Here is a 21,661-nt window from a genome sequence, read left to right on the forward strand (position 1 = left end):
AGTTGAAAGAAAACTTAATTTAAGACCTAAATTTAAATCAATGAAATTTAATAAATTTGTGGAAAATTTTAAAAAATTTTTAAGTGTTTGAAATTAGTAAATAAAAATGGTTGACACCAACTTTAGATTTTAGGGGTATTTCAAAATTTCGAACCTGGACTTTAACTTACACTAATTGAATCGTTTATTTCAAAAACCAGTCAAGCAACAAAAAAATCCAAGATTTAATTATTGGGCGATTCTTTAAAAAGTTAATTTTTCATTTTACTTTTAAAGTTTTTAATCAGTCCAATTATGAATAAAAAATTCCGCGGGAGTTTGTTCCCCGGGAGTTTTTTCCCATTGAATTTGTATAGGAAAAATGAGAAAAGGGGAAAACTCCCGGGGAATTTTTATTCATAATTGGGCTGAATAAAATTTTAATATTTTGTATGAAATTTACTAAGATGGCATTTTTTGCCAGGTAAAATCGGTATATCTACATCTCTGCAACTAATAACGTTAGAACCAAAAATCCAACATAATATGAATTTTTCCAAAAAATACTTTTTTTTAAAATAGTAGTATTTCTTCAAAAATATTACTAACTTTTAAAAAAAGGAGTAGAAATACTACTTTTTTAAAAAAAGGAGTAGAAATTCTACTTTTTATAAAAAGTAGTAGAAATACTACTTTTTATAAAAAGTAGTAGAAATACTACTTTCTTATAAAAGGAGTAAAAATTCTACTTTAAAATAAGTGTAGAAATACTACTTTAAAAAAGGAGTAGAAATACTACTTTTATTTTAAAAAAGGAGTAGAAATACTACTTTTTTAAAAAAAGAGTAAAAATACTACTTTTTTAAAAAAAGGAGTAGAAATACTAATTTAAAAAAGGCAGAAATACTACTTAAAAAAAGGAGTAGAAATATTACTTTTTAAAAAAAGGAGTAGAAATACTACTTTTTTAAAAAAAGGAGTAGAAATACTACTTTTTTTAAAAAAGGAGTAGAAATACAACTTTTTTTAAAAAAGTAGTAGAAATACTCCTTGTTTTAGAAAAAGTAGTAAAAATATTATTTTTTTTTTTAAAAAGGAGTAGAAATACAACTTTTTTTAAAAAAAGGAGTAGAAATACTACTTTTTTTAAAAAAGGAGTAGAAATATTACTTTTTTAAAAAAGGAGTAAAAATACTATTTTTTTAAAAAAAGGAGTAGAAATACTACTTTTCCTAAAAAAAGGAGTAGAAATACTATATTTTTTTTTAAAAAAGAGTAATAATACTTCTTTTTTAGAAAAAGGTGTAGAAATACTAATTTTTTAGAAAAAGGAGTAGATATACTTATACTTTTTTTAAAAAAATAAATATTACTTTTTTAAAAAAGGAGTAGAAATACTACTTTTTTAAACAAGTAGTAGAAAGGAAGTGAAATACTACATCATAAAAATATTTTTTATGTACAATAATAAGGCACATACTTTTTAGCGTAATAGTACACGCCGGGTATCCGCTTGTATTAAAATATTCCCAAAAAGGTCTAAATACTTTTACATACTTATTTCCAAACAATAAAAATTATATTGCGCAAATAATATTTGGAACATTTTGTCCTTAAATAAAATTTAATTAAAATATTTCTTAACTTTACGCAATTTAAATTAATGAGCTCTCTAAAGAGCTCCGGATTATGAAATACATATGTAGATTTGAGAAAATTTAATATACAAAATAATAAAATTCCTGGAATCAATGGTTCCAGTTCCATCCCGGAATTGAAATTTTAAATTTCATGATTGTGAAAACCACATCCAAATGTTTATCTTTTCATAATCTCCTCTCTCACTCTCTACAATTGCCACACGCATTTTATTGCCATATTGTTTAACCTCTCAAAAAAAAAACAAACAAGATGCCAGACCACAACCCCTCCCCTTTATGCCTTGACATTATTTAAGTTATTAGAAATAAATTCTCAGTTGTCACATACAACCAATCGTACCTAAATAAATCTAAACTTATTAAAAATAAAAAAAAAACTTTATCCATAAAACTAAGATTATTTAGTTTAGCATAACCTTAAATCTTAGTGACTTATTGATTTTTGTTTTGTTTTTATTTCAAAACCAAAACTAATATTAAAAATAAAAAAAAGGTAATTTGTATGACTTTTTTGTTTCTGACCCATAAATTTAGTATGTGTTCGAGAACAGTTTTACAATTTACAACATTTTTTTTTTTGTTATTTTCCTGTAACCACAAAAACAATATTGAAAATAAAATTAATTTTATGCCTGACATGTGTTTTATATGGCACGTACTTATATGCCGGAGCCGTTTTCATGCATTTATTTAAATAATGTTTTATTTCCAGTAATAAATTATTTAGAAAATGAAATACACGTTAATATAATTTTACACATACGTTGTTTATACTGTTGTTTATAAAAACAACAACAACACAAACACATGATGACGTTATAATAAATTTGAAAATTTTGCTAATTTATTTGAAAAGGTAAATTTTAAGGAATTATTGTCAGAGATGAAGACAATGAAAAAGGAGATTGTGTCAATTTAAAGAATTTGTCAGGAAATTCATTAAGAAAAGTGAAATATTTGAGAGATTATGAGTTTTTGTAAATGTTTTGTTAATTATTTAACTGCATGTGTGGTATAGCTTTGATAAAGTTGTAAATGGTAGTTAAGAACAACCAGGTAAAATAAAGAAATTAAAGTACTTGATGGATCTATTATTAAAATTTAATCCGATTTTTTTTTATAAAAAATCTGAAAAATCTATATAAAGAGTGAGTCAGAAAAAACTTATACCCACTATTCCAACCAAAACTCATCCTTAGTCCAACAAATTATTATTTTTTTAATCAGGTTAGCTTTTAAGAATATGTCAGATATGATATTTTCTAAATTATCTGAAGGTTCATCGCAAGACTTGAACATTGAAAGAAAACCTGTATCAGGAAATAAAAGGTCTAACAGATATTGGCAAGACAAAATAAGTCGAAAAACAGCACCGAAAACTTCTATCAGAAAAGGAACTGGTAAAGTTAAATGCTCTGATTCTTTTGAGCGCAGAGCCAAAGCTAATGTTTGGTTGAAGTTGTATAAAGTTCGGAATCGTTCCAGATCGCAAAGCGGTAAAGAACGAGCGAAAAAATTAAATTGATGGATGATGAAATGTATGTACTGGTAGACTTTTCGCAATTTCCGGGTCCAAAATTTAATGAGGCTCAAGAACAATATCAAATTATATGGCAAACAAATTTAGAAAAAACATTTTTTAAAAATTTTTTTAAGTTAATAGTTGGAAAAAATTGTATAAATAACAAACATTTTTTTGGTGAAAACAAAAATTCGACATAAAAAAATATTTTTCCCGATTTTGACTCATTGTAGGTCCGATTTACTTTGGCCTTATATACGCCATTGCAAAGGTCTTTGAAATTTGTATTATTGTCTATATTAATAATCCAGATATAAATAAAAAAAATAGGTAAATGATTTTCCTTGGAAACTTGTTTATGTCCCATGATTTTGAAACAAATTTGTTGCCCATGAATTTCGAATGAAACTCTTTGTCGCCAATTTTTTTTTCCATTTTTTATATAGAAAATTGTTTGTTGTAATAAATTTCTTTCTTGATACTTATTTGACCAAGGGTTTTCTATAAAAACTAGTTTGTCGCCCAAAATATTCCATTGCAACTTATTTGTCGCCCATGGATTTCTAAGGAAATTTGTTTGTCGCCCGCCCATCATTTTCTATTATAGAAACTTCTACAAAAACTTGTTTGTCGCGCATGGTATTCTAAGGAAACTTGTTTGTGGCCCTTGATTTTTATTATAGAAACTTGTCGCCAATGTCTTTGTATATAAACTTGCTTGTCGCCGATCATTTTTTTGGAATCTCGCTTGTCGCCCATGAATTTTTACGAAATTTATTTGTGGCCTAAAATTTTATATAGAATATTGTTGGTCGCCCAGGAATTTCTAACGAAATTTATTTGTCGACCTTTTATTTTCTATTATAGAAACATGTCACCAATGGTTTTGTATAGAAACTAGTTTATCGCCCATTATGTTCAATAGATATCACTTTGTGTAAGTTTTGCCCAAAGTCGTGTACTTTTTTATGGGCCCCCAAAGATTTGGGGCCTCGGTGTCATTTTTGCAAAAAATCGCAAAAAAAAATTAAAAAAATCGGAATACATTTTTTAAAGCTGCCTAAAAGTATGCTTTAGTTTATAATAGTTTATGGCCCAAAACAATTAATTCCTTTAGTTTTTATACCCTTCACCTTCGTGAGAAGGGTATATATAAGTTTGTCATTCCGTTTGTAATTTCTACATTTTTCATTTCCGACCCTATAAAGTATATATATTCTGGATCCTTATAGATAGCGGAGTCGATTAAGCCATGTCCGTCTGTCTGTCTGTCTGTCTGTCTGTCTGTCTGTCTGTCTGTCTGTCTGTCCGTCTGTCTGTTGAAATCAGTTTTCTGAAGACCCCAGATATCTTCGGGATCCAAATCTTCAATAATTCTGTCAGACATGCTTTCGAGAATTTTGCTATTTAAAATCAGCAAAATCGGTCCACAAATGGCTGAGATATGAGGAAAAAACCAAGACAACCTCGATTTTTGACCTATTTTTTTACCTATATCTGGATTACTAAGACATTAATATAGACAATATGGATATCTAATGATAGATATTTCAAAGACATTTGCAACGACGTATATAAGACCATAGTAAGTTGGACCTACAATGGGTCAAAATCGGGAAAAAAATTTTGAACCCGAATTTTTTTTTTTAAAAAAAAAAATTTAAAAAACAAAAAAAAATTTTTTAAAATTTAAAAAAAAAAAAAATTTTAAAATTTAAAAAAAAAAATTTTTTTAAAATTAAAAAAAAAAAAATTTTAAAATTTAAAAAAAAAAAAATTTAAAATTTAAAAAAAAAAAAATTTTAAAATTTAAAATTTAAAAAAAAAAAATTTAAAATAACAATCGAAAAATTTTTTTTTCCAAAAAATTCAAAAAACAACTGGAAAAAAAGTTAAATTTTGTTTACCTAAAAATATTTAAAATTTTGAAGTATAATTTGGTGAAGGGTATATAAGATTCGGCACGGCCGAATATAGCACTCTTACTTGTTTTTACTAACTTATATTGACCTACCTAAACGGTGTTAAGAATCATTCCTATTAAGTTCATATCTTCTAGAAAGTTGTTTATTGAGATCTTAGGTACATTTTTGTAGTTGATTGTTTCCTTGAATTTCGAACGGTTTGCTACCTATGGATCTGAACAGTGGAAAAAAGGTTAAAAAAATGAATTTTTTAACGTTTTTTGCGATTTTGATCTTGAAGATGGAGTTTTTTGTTGATTTTATATGTTCACAATTTTTGTTCTTTATGACAAGGGCTACAACTTTACCTCAGAGAGTAAATCAAAATTCCGAACTTTTTGCAAGATATGAGCCTGAGAAAATTATATTTTTTGGGGGCCCATAAAAAAGTGTATGATTTTGAGCAAAACTGGTCTTTGGTTACATGGCATTTTTTTCGTGTTGCACTGTGTATTTAATTGTAACCCATGCTTTTCTACATAATTTCAGAAATTTTCTTGTCGCCTACGATTTTCTCCAAAAATAGTTTGTACATTATATCTAACATACATAGTTATAAAGGAAACATAATAAATACTGAATTATCTTCCTAACAACATGTAAAATGTGTAATATATACACACTTTTAACGCTTGACATAATAAGAGACGTAAAATAATTTACATATTATATGCTATTTGTTCCTTTTTACTACGCAAATGCTTTAGTACAAGTTAAAAACTATTAATTATAAGACGTTTTATTGCGCTTGACTTAACAAATGACTGTGAGACCCCCTAATAGGGGTTAATAGCAATAATAATACAAATGTTTAGAATGCAAATGTTTACACATACAACTTGTAAATATTGCCAAGTCTTTGAAATGGGAAATAAAATCAATAATCTTAATGTATTTAAAGCAAAAACAAAATACAAGGGACTAAATAGTAAATAGAAAATAATAAATATTAAATGACATGTTGTAACACCAACGCAATTTTGTTTTATTGTTCATATAAACTAGCAAATAACTTGCGGTAACAACAGCTACGAGACCACAGCAGACAATAATCACTTTAAGACGATCATGTAGCAGCACCACCACCAAACCAACCACCAATTATCATTATCAGCCACCAGCCAACCAACCAACCCATATTAACACTTCAAGTTCATTAACTCATTCATTAAAACAGTGTAACCACTAAAACGCATGGCCAGTCCAAATGTGTCAACTTTACAGCCGTATGTCGTGGTTTTTAACAAAAGACCTTTTTTCTACTTCAAATTAAATATTTCATTACAGAAAAATGTCTGCTCGTAAATAATTTTACGAATAATGGTCGAATGAATGAATGGATGAATGAACCAACCAATGTTTTAGTGAATGTGTGTGTTTTTTTTTGTTTTGTTTAGTCAGTCAGTCATACATTCCACATTAAATAGTTGTTCGTACAATTGTAGTTAGTTGTCATTACCATTTACGCTTAGGTTAGGTTTTTGTTGTTGATGCTGCTCTTATTGTTATTGCTGTCATTATTGTTGTCTTGTCTTGTTTTGGAAATTGAACTGTGTGTAACAAATTTTCATAAAAACGCTAAAAAATTTTAAACGAACAAAGTCAATGACCACAAAACAAAAATTGTGTTAAATATTAAATAAAAATATGTATGAATAATATTTTTATTGCTGGCCTTTAAGGCCTCCCTCGTTTAGTAGAATGATGACAAAAATGACATTTGTAATGACATGACATTATTTATTTTTTTTTTTTAAATAAAACTTACATACATTTGTTTTTTAGTTTTTGTAACTAATTGTGAGACACACCATTTTTTCTATTATGATAATGATAATATTTGCCAAAAAACATTGTAATTTGTTGTTTGTTAAAGTTGAGTTTTTGCTCTTCTACAAATTTGGTGAAGTGCAATAAAACAATTCAAACTTAAACCCGATATTATTTACGAAACTCTGTCAAACGAAATGTCAAACTGCTCTCACTTTGTGATATTACCCCTTACCGCGGTTGGCTTATGTATTTTACAGTTTCATACTAGATTAAAAAAACATCACGCAGAGAAAAAATATAGTTGGGCATGGTTACTGTAACCATTTCAATATTGTTACAAGTTTTTTAACTATATTATAGTCACAGTAACCATTTACATGATTGTGGTAACCATAATATGGTTAACTTACGATTCACATGATTGTCTCAACCATATATATGGTTACAGTAAACATATATATGTTTGTGACAACCATTTATATGATGAAGGACTTATCATATTATGGTGCTCTCGGCTTAAGGCTTATCATAATCTGAGAACAACATATTATGATAAAATTATTCATCATAAATATGGTTGCCACAAACATATATTTGTTTACTGTAACCATATATATGGTTGATACAATCATGTGAATCGTAAATTAACCATATTATGGTTACCACAATCATGTAAATGGTTACTGTGACTATAATATTGTTAAAAATCTTGTAACACTATATAAATGGTTACAGTAACCATGTCCAATTATATTTTTTCTCTGCGTGATATTACATTTTATATTTAATCTAGTACGAAACTGTCGTATGCGTAAAAATCATACGCTAACCGCGATAAGGGTGATTTTTGATCAGTTTTTTGATTGACGCTTGAACAACATCTGTATGTTGAAATCAACTTTCCGTTGCTCCCAGATAACTTACATACATGATTCACACATCAATATATACCTTTTCAACGACGTATATAAGGCGGACGGACCTACAATGGGTCAAAATCGGGAAAAATATTTTTTAAACCGAATTTTTTTTCTTCAAAAAATTTTTTGGCATACAATTTTTTCACTAATAAATTAAAAATAATTTTTTTTTTTAAATTTTGAAAAAAAAATATTTGGTATAAAATTTTTAAAAAATGAATTTTGAATTGAAAATTAAAAAAAAATTCTGAAATATTTTTTTTTAATTCTGTTTACCTAAAAATATCAGCCAAATATTTATGGTGTTTTCTTTTCTGACACAAAATGTTGCCTATATATTTTGTACCATTTATTAAATGTTATTCATACCCTCATAATGTGTTGCATTTTTAACGATCACAATAGAACATAAATCATTACCATTTATGCAATTTTCTTTTATGTAGCTTCGAAATATTATAAAACTACATATACTTTTTGCTTACATAAAAAGTGGTGCATTTCTAACCCTTTAATAAAATTGAGGGTGAAACATGTAGCATATATTCAGGGTTTTAGGGTAACATTATTAGAAAAGAACACCACCAAACTACATTTTTTTCAGAAAAGAACACAAAGAAGGGTAAAAGGCAGAATAAATGCATTATTTATGCCAGAAAAGAAAACACCATTACTTTTTATACCATTCACCATGAGTGGCAAGGGTATTGATAAGTTTGTCATTCCGTTTGTAATTTCTACATTTTTCATTTCCGAGTATATGTATATATAAGTATATATATTATGGATCCTTATAGATAGCGGAGTCGATTAAGCCATGTCCGCCTGTCTGTCTTCAATGGCTGAGATATGAGGAAAAAACCAGGACTACCTCGATTTTTATCCTATTTGACCTATATCTGGATTACTAAGTCATTAATATAGACAATATGGATATCTAATGATAGATATTTCAAAGACCTTTGCAACGACGTATATAAGTCCATAACTTCGACCTACAATGGGTGAAAATCGGAAAAAATTTTAACCCGGAATTTTTTTTTCACCAAAAAAAAAAATTAAAAAACAGAAAAAAAATTTTAAAATTAAAAAAAAAAAAATTTAAATTTAAAAATAAATTAAATTTAAATTTTAATAAAAATATATATTAAAATTTATTTTTTTTTGGAAAAAATATGATCTATGATCAGATATATGATCATTTTTTGTATAAGTTTGACATTTGACCTGCATATGTTTTCAAAACGAGGTTAATGTACAAACATACATATGTATTTCAAAACAGTATTATTTTAAAAAATTTGTCACCACAAATTTGTGAACTTTTTTTTATAAAAACTTGTGTATAGCCCCTGAATTTCTTTTGAAATCTATTTGTCGTCCATGGTTTTCTATAGAATTTTGTATGTAGCCATTTATTTTCTATTATAGAAACTTACCACGCCAATGGTTTTTTCTAGAAACTTGTTTGTCGCATATATGTTGTGCAGATATAAAAAATATTGTTTATCGCCCATGTTTTTCTTTAGAAAATTGTTTTTCGCCTATGATTTTTTTTCTCGAAACTGGTTTGTCGCCCACGATTTTCATAGGGAATGTTTATAGAAACCGTTTTGTCCCCGTTAAATTTATATAGAAACTTATTTTTCACCAATGATTTCTATCTTAATATCCCCAAATTTATGTTTCCCTAATGAAGAGATTTAAATTTGTTTGCTTCTGGCATCACTGATAGCAATTTGCCTTAAAAACCGTTAGAAGTATAAAAGTGATGCCAAATATGTTTTTTTTTTAATTTTTATTATGCCAAAATTAATTGCTTTTTATTTTAAACGTGTGAAATATTTATTGGTTGTATGTTCAAAATCAATTTATCAAAACAAAATTTAAATAATTTGCCAAAAGCTATTTAACTAGATACCAAAGAGTTATCACAAATTTGTTGGGGACAAATTGTTGAAAATAATACTGTTTTGAAATACATATGTATGTTTGTACATTAACCTCGTTTTGAAAACATATGCAGGTCAAATGTCAAACTTATAAAAAAATGATCATAAATCAAAATTGATAATTAATTTTAATTAATAAAACTCGAATATTAACTAAAGTTTATTGAAATGCAGAAAAGAAAACGAAGAAGTCGTATTAGTATATGATACATATTCAATATTTTGAAATTCAATTAGAAAATTCTGAAATACAATTGAAATGGTTGAAATGAAATACAATAAAACAAACTAATGTAGCAAAAATACAGTTGTATTGTGGAGCAGATTTATTTTGATTCTGCTCCACTTTGCAAATCCTACAATAAATACAACTATTCCACATCATACAACATTCTATGATTACCCTTAATATATAATAATTGAATCCATGATGATTGTCTTAAAAAAACTGATACAAAATATAAATAATTTATACAAATTTTTGGCATCATTTAACTTTACTACGTTAAACAGAAAATTTCAAAGAAAATTGAAAAAAAAAAATAAAACAAAAAAATTAACAAAAAATACAACCCACACTTTAAGAATTAATCGAAAATGGTGTGGTTGGCACTGCCGATGTCTTGCGATTGATGATGAGTGAGTGTCATTGTTTGTTGTTGTTTTTGTTGCCTTTAATGTTAATTATGCGTCATTCTGTAAATTTTGGAAATATTTTGTTTGTTTGTTTTGTGTGTTTAATAGAACCAGAGTCAAAAGCTATAAGCAGCTGTAATTTACCGTCAAATACTTTAAAATCCATAAAATTATTATTTTTATGTTATTGTTTGTGTGTGTTTGTTTTTATTCTTTGTTTTTTATTTCAATATTGTTTTAATTTAACAAGTGACCTCTCTTTAAATTTATTTATGTTTTAAAAATAGTTTGTGTTTTTTTTTTAGTTTTAGATTTTAGCAAAATTCAAGTTTTATTTTAATAACCAATTTGTTTTATTCACATTCATGATGTAATTCACAAAATTGTTCATAATTTATTAGCGTTTTTTTATGTTTTGTCTTAAATTAGTTTTTAATTTTTATTATTTGCCACTGTTTATTAAAAAAAAAACAAAAAAGTCAGTTGTTTAATAAATCTTACAATGCTCAAAACACAAATAATAATTATTCGAGGTTTATTTATAATTGTTTTGTTAATAAAATACATTTTTAAAGTGAAACTACTGGCTAATTATAGACATTGAGAGAAATTTTGTTAACAAAATAAGATTTTTAATAAAACTTGCTAAATTCTACAATATTGTGATGTAAACTTTTCCAAATCTTTAATTAATAGGTTTCAATCCTAACAAATTCTTAAGAAATTTATATGACTTAAAAATGCGAATTTTTTTTTAAAATGTTTAACTTTTATTTTGAAACATTTGCACAATATAAATTTATTCAAAGTATTGTCTATTGTTAACTATGACCTTTTCCCATCTTTCTGGCAACATATGGATTCCGAGCCAAAAGAACTGCTCATCTTTTGAGGCCAAGAACGAAACAAGCCAATATCGGATACTCTGTTTTGAAGTGAAGCATATCCCAGAGAAAGCATTCTGCTTCGATCAAAACAATTGCTCGCTTCAAACGAATCAGTTGCGTTCGGTACAGGTTCCCTGTGAAGGTCTGCCCAGATTTCAGCTCATAATAGACAGGACGAACCTTTTGGTCCCACCAAATATATGGCATTACCTTAGCGCCATGGATATTTGGCGTTGGTGTCGATTCGACTAGTTGGTCGGGCTTCACATACGATCTCTTACTCTTCGGGTTATCGTAATGAATCAATTTTTCATCGCAAGTAATGATTCGGCGCAAAAATGATTTTCTTTTGTAGCGTTCAAGCATCATTTCGGACATACAAAATCGTCATTCAAGGCCTCTCGGCTTCAGATCGTATGATACCCAATTTCAATGATTTTGCAAGCTCTTGTTGGGTTTGACGACACTCTTCATGGAGTAATGTCTTCTTGTAAATCCTGCATTTTAAAGTCATAATTTTTAAAAAAAAAATTTATTTTTTTTAAATTGTTTTTTTTTAAATTTTTTTTTATTAAAATGTATACGCAACTTATTATGGTCTTATATATGTCGTTGCAAAGGACTTTCAAATATCTATCATATTGTCTATGTTAATGACTTAGTAATCTTGATATAGATCAAAAATCGAGGTTGTCCTGGTTTTTTCCTTATACCTCAGCCATTTGTGGGCCGATTTTTTCGATCTATAGCGGATATATTGATGTATGAATCATATATGTAAGTTATTTGGGGGTTACGGAAAGTTGATTTCAACATACAGGAGGATATCGACTCCGCTATCTATAACGATCCAGAATATACATATGTACTTTGTGGGATCGCAAATGAAAAATGTATAAATTACAAACGGAGTGACAAACTTGCCTGCCACTCATGGCGAAGGGTATAAAAATGTTTTTTTATTATCAATTTTTTTTTACATTTACCAGCAGTACAAATCATAGAGAAATATACATAGAGCGGAAAGTAGAAAAAAATCAAAAAAAAAAAAAATTACTCAAAATAATCACACACATGAGTGTTGTTTTTGTTTTCACATAGTTTTTTTTTACTAAAACATTCTCACCACTTAGGCTTTTGATAACTGAGTTACGTATTTTACAGAAGAGTTTACGATCTATGTATGTATGTAAATTTATCTATGGTACAAATATTATTTTCTTTTAATAAATATTCATCCAAAAATAATCAAAACATTTCCCCCAAAAAGTTTCCAATTAAATTGGACTTTACGTTTTGATGACTTTCAATGACCGATAAGAATGAAAATTAAATTAATGAAAACGTAATAAAATGTCTATCAGCCAATTTTCACACCTAATTGATTATTAGCGTATTAAATTTTAAATAAATGAAACCAAAAACGTTTTATCAATTCATTAAGCAATATGTATGTAGGTATGTAAGTATAAAATTTATAGATAATTTTGCATTATTAAAAAATAATAAAGAAATATAAAACCATAATATGTAAACACACTTACCGCTACAGGCAATTTTCCCATTATTGTAAAACAAATTTGTCAAATGATAGCAGCTCTAAGATTGCATAAAATTGTTGATTTTTTTTTTTTTGCAATAATTTCAAATTTAACTGATAATATTTGTTTTGCGAATTTTAGCAAAACAAAAAAACACGTCAATATTTGTTAGGTTGATTCCAAAAGGTTATCTATAGAAGTGCAGTTTATTTCTTGGACTTGATTTGTTAAATAATTTATAAAAATAGAACAAACGAAACAAAATTTGACACCAAAACAACACCAAACAATCTTCATCAATATTAAAAATTCATTTGAATTTTATTTTAACAAATTCATCAAAATGACATCATAATACTTCTTTCTTAATTATTCTTAATAATTTTTTTTGGTATTTTTTTTTTATTCTGACACAACTAAACAAAATTAATGAACATAATTATAATTGTGTAGCTTTTTATATTATTTTTTTAATTTTTATATAATTTATAATATTTTTTAAGTTATTTTTAATTTATATAATTTCTTTTACTTATTTTTCCAGCAAATAATTATGATGTTTGGTAATTTGACACCTGCTGTCAACACTAAACATAAAGGGGAGCACAGCAAAACACAATTAATAAAATGTCAACAATGTTTTAGGTTTGTATGTAAAATTACAGATTTTTTAAGTGCAGAGTATGTAAATTATAAAAACAACAACAACTACACAGGTATTATTATTTAATTACAACTGTTACTTTTTTTTTTTTTGTAACACAATCACCATCACTAAAACAACAACAACAAAAATCAAAACAAAATAGTAATCATTAGCGTAACATGTTAGTGTGTGTGTGTGTTTGTTTTCGTACTCGTTTTAATTCGCAAAAAAACTACCGTAATTTTAATAAGTGTTGTTTACTTGGCGATTTACATACATTAACTAAGTATTTATGTATATGTAGGTACTCGTTTTAAATTTAGTTGCAAACCGTTTTATTATTTTCTTGTTAATTTTTCGCAAGTATGTATTCAAGTTGAAAGTTTCTGAGATACTGACTTAAAAACATTTTTTTCAATACTAGTTTTCCAAAAAAACAAAAAAAAAAAAACTGACAAAAATAATAACAAAGCCAGCAGCAAATTAAACAAAACACATGAGAGACGATCAACAATGTGTTTTATTCGCAAAAAAGTAATAATAATAATAAATAAATAAATAAATAATAAAAAAAAATAAATGAAATATTTGTCATATGGCCACAATGCTGCTTGCTGCCTGGCTGACAAAAACGAAAACTGGTGTCTACTACAACAATACTTTAAGCTGTTGTGAGTGTAGCTATTTTGAGCAGAGCTGTAATACTGGTTATTAAATGCGTTTAAAATTGCTCATAAGTCAAATAACAAGGCTCGTGTAATATAAATACAAGCTTTTGGGAAGGAACCTTTTTACATTTTGTATTTAAGAGTCTTTGTTTTTAGATAAGTTCTTGAAACAAAGGCAAAAGTGTGAGTGATGACATTTTCTGGAAAAGAATTGATATATTTTTTGTCTGCTAAATTAATTCTTTATAAATGTTTGCTTTAATTTAACAAATTTTTTACAAACTTTTCCACTACTCTGACATTACCAGATTGAAAACCAAATTATTATTATTTCATTTGGATTATATAAGGATCATAGGACCTTTACAAATTCTTTCCATTTTAATCTATCTGACGATTCTTAAATTTAATATTAATGATTAAATAAGTTTTGTTTGAAATATTAAATTGTATTGCCAATGATTTATACGGCATAATTGGCCCATAATTGAATGAAACAATTTATGAATGAATTTTTAAATTTTTTTTTTTTCAAAATTGTTTATTTTAAAAATTTTGGTCTAACATTTTTTTCAATATTTTTTTAATTTTTTAAAAAAATTAAAAAAATTATTTTTTTTAAATTTATTAATGAAAAAAAATTCGGGTTAAAAAATATTTTTCCCTTATATACGTTGTTGCAAAGAACATTATATATTTATATTGTCTATATTACTGACTTAGTAATCCAGATATAGATAAAAAATAGGCCAAAAATCGAGGTTGTCTTGGTTTTTTCCCTATATAAAGCTATTTGTCGGCCGATTCTCGATTTTAAATAGCAATGGAACCGGGTTATAGCGTATATATTGATGTGTGAATCATGTATGTAAGTTATTTGGGAGCTACGGAAAGTTAATTTCAACATACAGATGGTCAGATGGAAATGGCTATATCGACTCCGCTATCTACAACGATCCAAAATATACATATATACTTTGTGGGGTCGCAAATGATAAATGTAGAAATTACAAACGGAATGACAAACCTTTGTCACTCATTGGCGAGAACACGCATCCTTGTCTATCTTTAGCTTTGATATTGATCGGATCACTGACATTTCTGTTGGTGTAAAGAGCTTTTATAATGTTAAAAACAGACCAGTGCATTCCATAAGTATTGAGGAATGTGCCAAGATATCAAAAGCTTTCGCAATATCTATGAAAGCAAGATAGAGTGGTGAACGCAATTCCATGGACTATTCAATGATGATTTTTAGGCTATTTATGTTTAGGCTATATTATTGCATTCAAATAATTAAATTTGTCGCTTCTATGTGTGAGACCTATTCGTCTTCAGTCTATGGCTTGTCTTGTAATGTCAGTGGTTACTTTGCGCAGTGTATGGAAAATCCTCCAAAATCCCGAGTTAATTTTTATTCAGTTACTGAATTTTTTCAGAGACGAATTCGACTTTTTGAGTTTACATATAGGCCACTTTCCCTTTGTATTCCAGTGTCCTCCATATAGCTTAGGGTTTTACGGTTAGATAGAGAGGCGATCTTCATTCTTCAGCTTACTATTACTTTCACTTTTAGGTTACTAACCTGGTGCACTCAGGATTTTTGGACACGGAAGAAAGCTTGCTGCTATCTGAGCTCAAGAAGAACAAATTATGCCAATCGTTTGTTTAAAATTTAACTGATTATAAGGTGATCAGACCATGCTCAAAAGTGTAACTCCTCTCCAATTTTTTCGATCCGTTAGATCTCCTTTTTTGGTAGGAGGTCTACACAGGATTTGTGAGCACGGAAGACAGCTAGCTTCTTTCTGAGCTCAAGAAGAAAAAATTATGACAATTGTTGGTTTAAAATCTAACTGATAACAAGGTGATCGGACCAAACAGTTTGAATTGATTTATCATCAGTTTCTAACACTTCCGAAGAAATATTGTCTATATCAGGCGATTCTTTCTTCTTTTTTAGTATTTTTATTGCGTTTTCCAGGATTGTCTATTATTAGCAATTGTTTTTATCTAGCTCCATTATATTCCGGAATGTTATATTTCCTTTATTTTAAGCAGAAGGGTCGCCCTTTCTTCCAGCTATCTTGAGGATTAATTTCTTTAAATTTTAAACTTCAAATCGTATTTAGAACTAATAATCTATGATAGAATATGTGTAATTATAAGCATTTTTTACCACATCCATATTCGAAATTTTACTATGGAAAAATGATCGTTTATTTACCTATAATAAAATTCATACAAAGGCAAAAAATATATAATAACAGGTCAGGGTACAACAAAGAAAGAAAGTTCAATGTTCTCTATATGCCGACCACTGGTATAGGCTACTTTCGTAAACAATTAATTGTAAGTAGTTTCTTTATAATTTGATTAATTTGCATTGCAAATCACAAATAAGTATTTTCTATGAAATTGTATGAAGATATTTACTAATAGTTTGGTTTCTTCCCCCGTTTTTATAATGTTTAAGCTAAACTAAATGATTATGGATATTTTGGATAAGTGTTTTTGTGGTTATTTTACTTTTATAACAAGTGTAGCTGCTGCTAGTGGTGGCATACAACAATACATAGAAATAAAATAAACTCATATAAACCAGTAGTTCTAAGAGACGGTCCCGAACTATAACTAGCTACGTGACTAGTTATTTTAACAACTTCATGTCCTAACCAGGGTGGTCAATTGACCCTTTTGGATTACCATCAGACTGTCTGATAGCTGGTTCAAAGTAGTCAACGCATTGGATTGACATACCGGTTAACCTTACTATCTAAACTAGTTTCTTGATCAGCTATATAACTAGTTATTTCAACATGTACGGGTGTTAATTTTTTACCTCAAATAGTCAGTTAAAAAGACAGACCAACAACCGATTGCTTCCGTCGACAACTTCCTAAAGTGTTGTACGAAATAAACTTTTAAAGTGACTACACTCTAGATTACTCAGAGACACTTAAGTGACAATTGTCTGCACGCTAGATTACCTGGGATGTATAAAGTAATCAATTGACTTCTCTCTGCACTGCAACGAGCACATGCATGTCAAATTACCCAAACTATGTATATAAATTGGAATCAGCCAAGTGATCAGTCATTAGTGCAAATTACTGTCTATAAGGGATACATTGACTACTTGCTTAACTGCTGGGAAATGAGTCTCTACCACTAGTCATATGAAAACTCTCTGCTATTTACTAAAATAAAACTCGTGTTGCTAAAATACTACAGTACTATGACAACTATTATTTTACTAGTTTAATAAAAGGAAATATGTATTTTAGTTAGTTTTTTTTTCTTTTCTAAAAAATTTAATATAAAATGTATGTATGTGTTATGTTTGTATGCAAATAAGCCAACCAACCCACCAACAACAATGACAACATGAATAAATATCAACATATGTGTCATTTATGAATGAAATGAAAATAATAATAAAAAAAAAATAGAATTTCATTTATTTATATTTATTTTTTTCCTACAAAATTAATTAAACATAAAGAATTTTATTATTTTAGTCATCTTTCATCTTTACAACCCCCACAACTAGAGTATCCAAAGCCGAAAACGAAACCCAATCAACCGGTTTTTTCATAAACTTGAACGGTTTCGGGTTTCTTTAGCTTTTTGGTTTTTTAACTAACCGGTTTTTTTAAGATCAATTTTAAGAAAATATTTTTTCTAAAGCTTATTTGAACATATTTTTCATTTATTTTATATAAAATTTAAAATAATTGCATAAAATTATAGCCTGAATATTAAAAAATTTCAAATTTCCAAAGTGCACAATTTTTTAACATAAATTTTATATAAAACCGGTTAAGCTTTGCTTTTATAATGACAAAAACCGAAACCGATATTTTCAAAAACACACTTTTCGGTTAAACCGGAAACCGGTTTTTTGCATTTGCCAGTTTGCTGGACACTCTACCCACAACACTCGCTCTCATACACTGACATATAGTCACTCGCCTCATACGAGAGTGATAGGCAGTGTTTGATTTAGTGAATAATATAAAAAAAGGGTTAAATAAATAATTGAATTTTATATGGTAAACTTAAGTTAAAATACACACAGAGAAATGTATTATGTACAAACAAGTAAGAGAGCTATATTCGGCAGTGCCGAATCATAAATACAACTCTTCAGCAAACTATAAAGATTGAATATTTGAAAACAAGTTTTTAGTGAAAAAACATTTTTTGGTGGAAAAACAATTTTTTCCCGATTTTAACTCATTGTAGGTCGGAATTACTATTGCGTTATAGGTATCCATATTGTCTATATTAGTTACTTAGTAATCCTGACATACATAGATCAACAAGTAAGAGACCTATATACGGTTGTGAAGAATATTATATACCCTTCACCAAATTATATTTCAAAATACAAATTATAAATATTTTTAAGTAAACAAAATTTAAAATTTTTTTTTTCAAAATTGTTTTTGAAATTTAAAAAAAAAATTTAATTTTTAAAATTTTTTTTAAATTTATTAGTAAAGAAAAATTTAAAACAAAAAAATTTTTTTGTTAAAAAAAGAATTAAAAAATATTTTTCCCGATTTGCACCCATTGTAGGTTCACGTTACTATAGCCTTATATACATCGTTGTAATGGACTTTGAAATATCTATCGTTAGATATCCATATTGTTTATATTAATGACTTAGTAATCCAGATATAGATCAAAAATAGGCCAAAAATCGAGTTTGTTCCTGTTTTTTCCTTATATTTTCTCGATTTTAAATAGAAGAATTCCCGATTTATTGAAGTTTGTAAGTTTTTTGGAGGCTACGGAAAGTTGATTTCCAAATACAAACGGACATGGCTATATTGACTTCGCTATCTATAACGATTCAGAATATATATACTTTGTAGGGTCGCTAATGAAAAATGTAGAAATTACAAACGGAATGACAAACTTCACCTCATGGTGAAGGGTATAACAAATTATTGTAAAATAAACATTTTTTGGTGAAAAAAAACATTTTTAATTTGAAAAAAGTGCCGCTGAAGCACACCGATTGATCACCAAAGCTTATGGTAAATATGTTCCATCGGTTTCAATGTCGTGAAGATCGCTCAGGCCAGCCAAAAAGTTTGAAAACCAAGAATTGGAGGCATTACTCCATAAATATTATTGTCAAACTCAACAAGAGATTGCAAAATCATTGGGAGCTACTCATTCAGCAATTTTAAATCGTTTATGAGCTGAAGGATTCATCCAAAAGGGAAGGGAAATTGGGTACCATACGAACTGAAGCCGAGAGACCTTGAAAGACGATTTGGTATGTCTGAAATGCTGCTTGAATGCTGAATGCTATAAAAGAAAATAATTTTTGCACCGAATCATTACTTGCGATGAAAAATGGATCCATTACGATAACCCGAAGCGTAAGAGATCGTACGTGAACTCCGGCCAACCAGCCGAATCGTCACCAAAGCCAAATAACCATGGCGTTAAGGTAATTCTCTGTATTTGGTGGGAACAAAAGGGTCCTATCTATTATGAGCTGCTGAAAATTGAACAGACCATCATAGGGAACCTGTACCGAACGTATTTGAATTCGATTGAAGCGAGCATTGTTCGAAAGACTCCCAGAATATGTGTCCAGACATGAAACCATAATATTCCATTGTGACAGCACTCGGCCAAATGTAGTAATACCTGTTAAAAACTATTTAAAAATAAGTTTTGCCTCGTCCGCTTTTTAGTCCAGACCTTGACCTGTCCGACTACCATTTGTTCCGATCGAAGCAGAAAGCTCTCTCTGATTCGTTCTTGGCCTCAAAAGTTGAGCAGTTCTGTTTGTTAAAATAATTTAGTCTAATTGACCGAATTTTTCTATTGTGGCTAAAAAAATTCTAGTTGGGGTGACACAAAATTCGTTTATTTAAATCATAATTATTCTGTGTCAAGTGATTTTCTATTACTTGTATTGGAATTTGATGGATTATTATAAAAATTAGTAAAAAAAAAACAATGACAAACTTATATTTATCAACATGGTGAAGGGTATAAAAAGCAGATTAAAAAAAGAAAATCATCATTTAATTATTTTAAAATTTGCACAGTGGTGTTGATTGTGAAATAAATTTTTAATATTTTTTACAATTAAGTGTCAATTTGACATGGTTTAAACGATAGCACGGATCCGCGAGCTCCAACGATTCTACCACGTAGTTCGGTCGATTTCATGCACCTTCAGGAAATCCCACAAGAAGCAGTCAATTGTTCATGCAAAATGTTCATATTGTTGGGTCCAAAATCCATACCCAACAGTAACTTTGGGTATGGATTCTCGGTACTAAATACTATTCAGTAGAAGTCCGCATTTTTCACAACATTTTTAACCACATTTATTAAAACTTTTCGCTTAACTGGTCAATGCAGCACAGAATTTCATCTTTCAGAGCATCAGTTCTTTGCGGTTTGTTCACTTAAGCTGGGTCTTTCAAATGGCCCTAGAAAAAATAGTTCAGCCTCGATAAAAGTGATCAATGGTCAAAGGATTATAACTCATTTATATACATTTAATCATTTGACAGCAAACATACCGACTAACCTCAAACTTCATCACCCTTTACTTGCTTCCCTTTCCATCATTAAAATGTCCCAAGTTTGACATTTCATCATTTGACAGTCCTAACCTCAAATTTGCTCACTCATTACTTGTGATGTCGGACAGATAAGGTCGGGAGTTATCACGGAACGTCTAGCTTCTCTGAATTAACTACTTAGGCAAAACAAGTTAACATTTTGCTAGATACCGGGCCATATTAGCAACGAAGGGGCTGATTGTTTAGTTAATAGCGTGGCTCGATGTACTCTTGTGGGACTAGAAATTTCTTTGGCATCCGTAATGGATATGTTAGAGGAAAGACTCAATCCAAGTTTGACTCATAGGCCAAGCGACGAATATCTCTTTTTTATTTTGTAGCATAAATAAAATTGTAATTTACTTTCCCATTCTTACCACTGTGCTTCATTATACTAACAAAGCAATATTAATGAATTGCAAATAATAAATATTAAATACACACATACATATACCTACTACATTCTACATATATTTGCCAAATGCATTAAATTTTAAGAACTTTTTCTCTTTTATTTGTGCTTTCAACAAAATACACAAGAAAAATAAAGTTTTTAAAAGCCTTGAAAGTTTGTTGTACGTAAACTAACAAAAAAAAAATACAAAAAAAGATCAAAAAAGTAGGTACAATGGCCAAAACAAAAAATAAAGAAAAAGAAACGGTTACTTAAAAAATGGTTATGGTACTTATTTATAGTACTTTTTTCCTTATAACTTACTTGTTCTGGTAATAAGTAAAGTTTAACTTGATAAAAATGAGCACGTTCTTAATGGCAAATTATTGTTTATTATTGACTGACTGACGACTACTGCAAAAACAAAAACTGGGTGAACTAAAATGTGTCATATATGAACAAAATTAAAATATTCTTTGGCATATTTATGTTTAAATACTATGACGCCATATT

At 28.3% G+C, this 21,661-nt stretch overlaps 1 protein-coding gene across 2 annotated transcripts in view; it reads right to left on the reverse strand.

Annotated features, from left to right (window-relative positions):
* The window catches only part of Kap3 (kinesin associated protein 3), a 72,427-nt gene that overhangs the window by 25,214 nt on the left and 25,552 nt on the right, over window positions 1-21,661 (reverse strand). The window contains exon 1 of one of the 2 annotated variants that reach the window (XM_065506698.1): window positions 12,839-13,040. The exons of the other annotated variant lie outside the window; for it this stretch is intronic. Within the exon in view, the coding sequence (XP_065362770.1) occupies window positions 12,839-12,859 (21 nt within the window). The 5' untranslated portion in view covers window positions 12,860-13,040. Of the gene's footprint in view, window positions 1-12,838; window positions 13,041-21,661 lie in introns of those variants that run through there. 2 annotated transcript variants of the gene reach the window in all.

The sequence above is a fragment of the Calliphora vicina genome, chromosome 4, assembly GCF_958450345.1.
Source record: "Calliphora vicina chromosome 4, idCalVici1.1, whole genome shotgun sequence".
NCBI lineage: Eukaryota > Metazoa > Arthropoda > Insecta > Diptera > Calliphoridae > Calliphora > Calliphora vicina.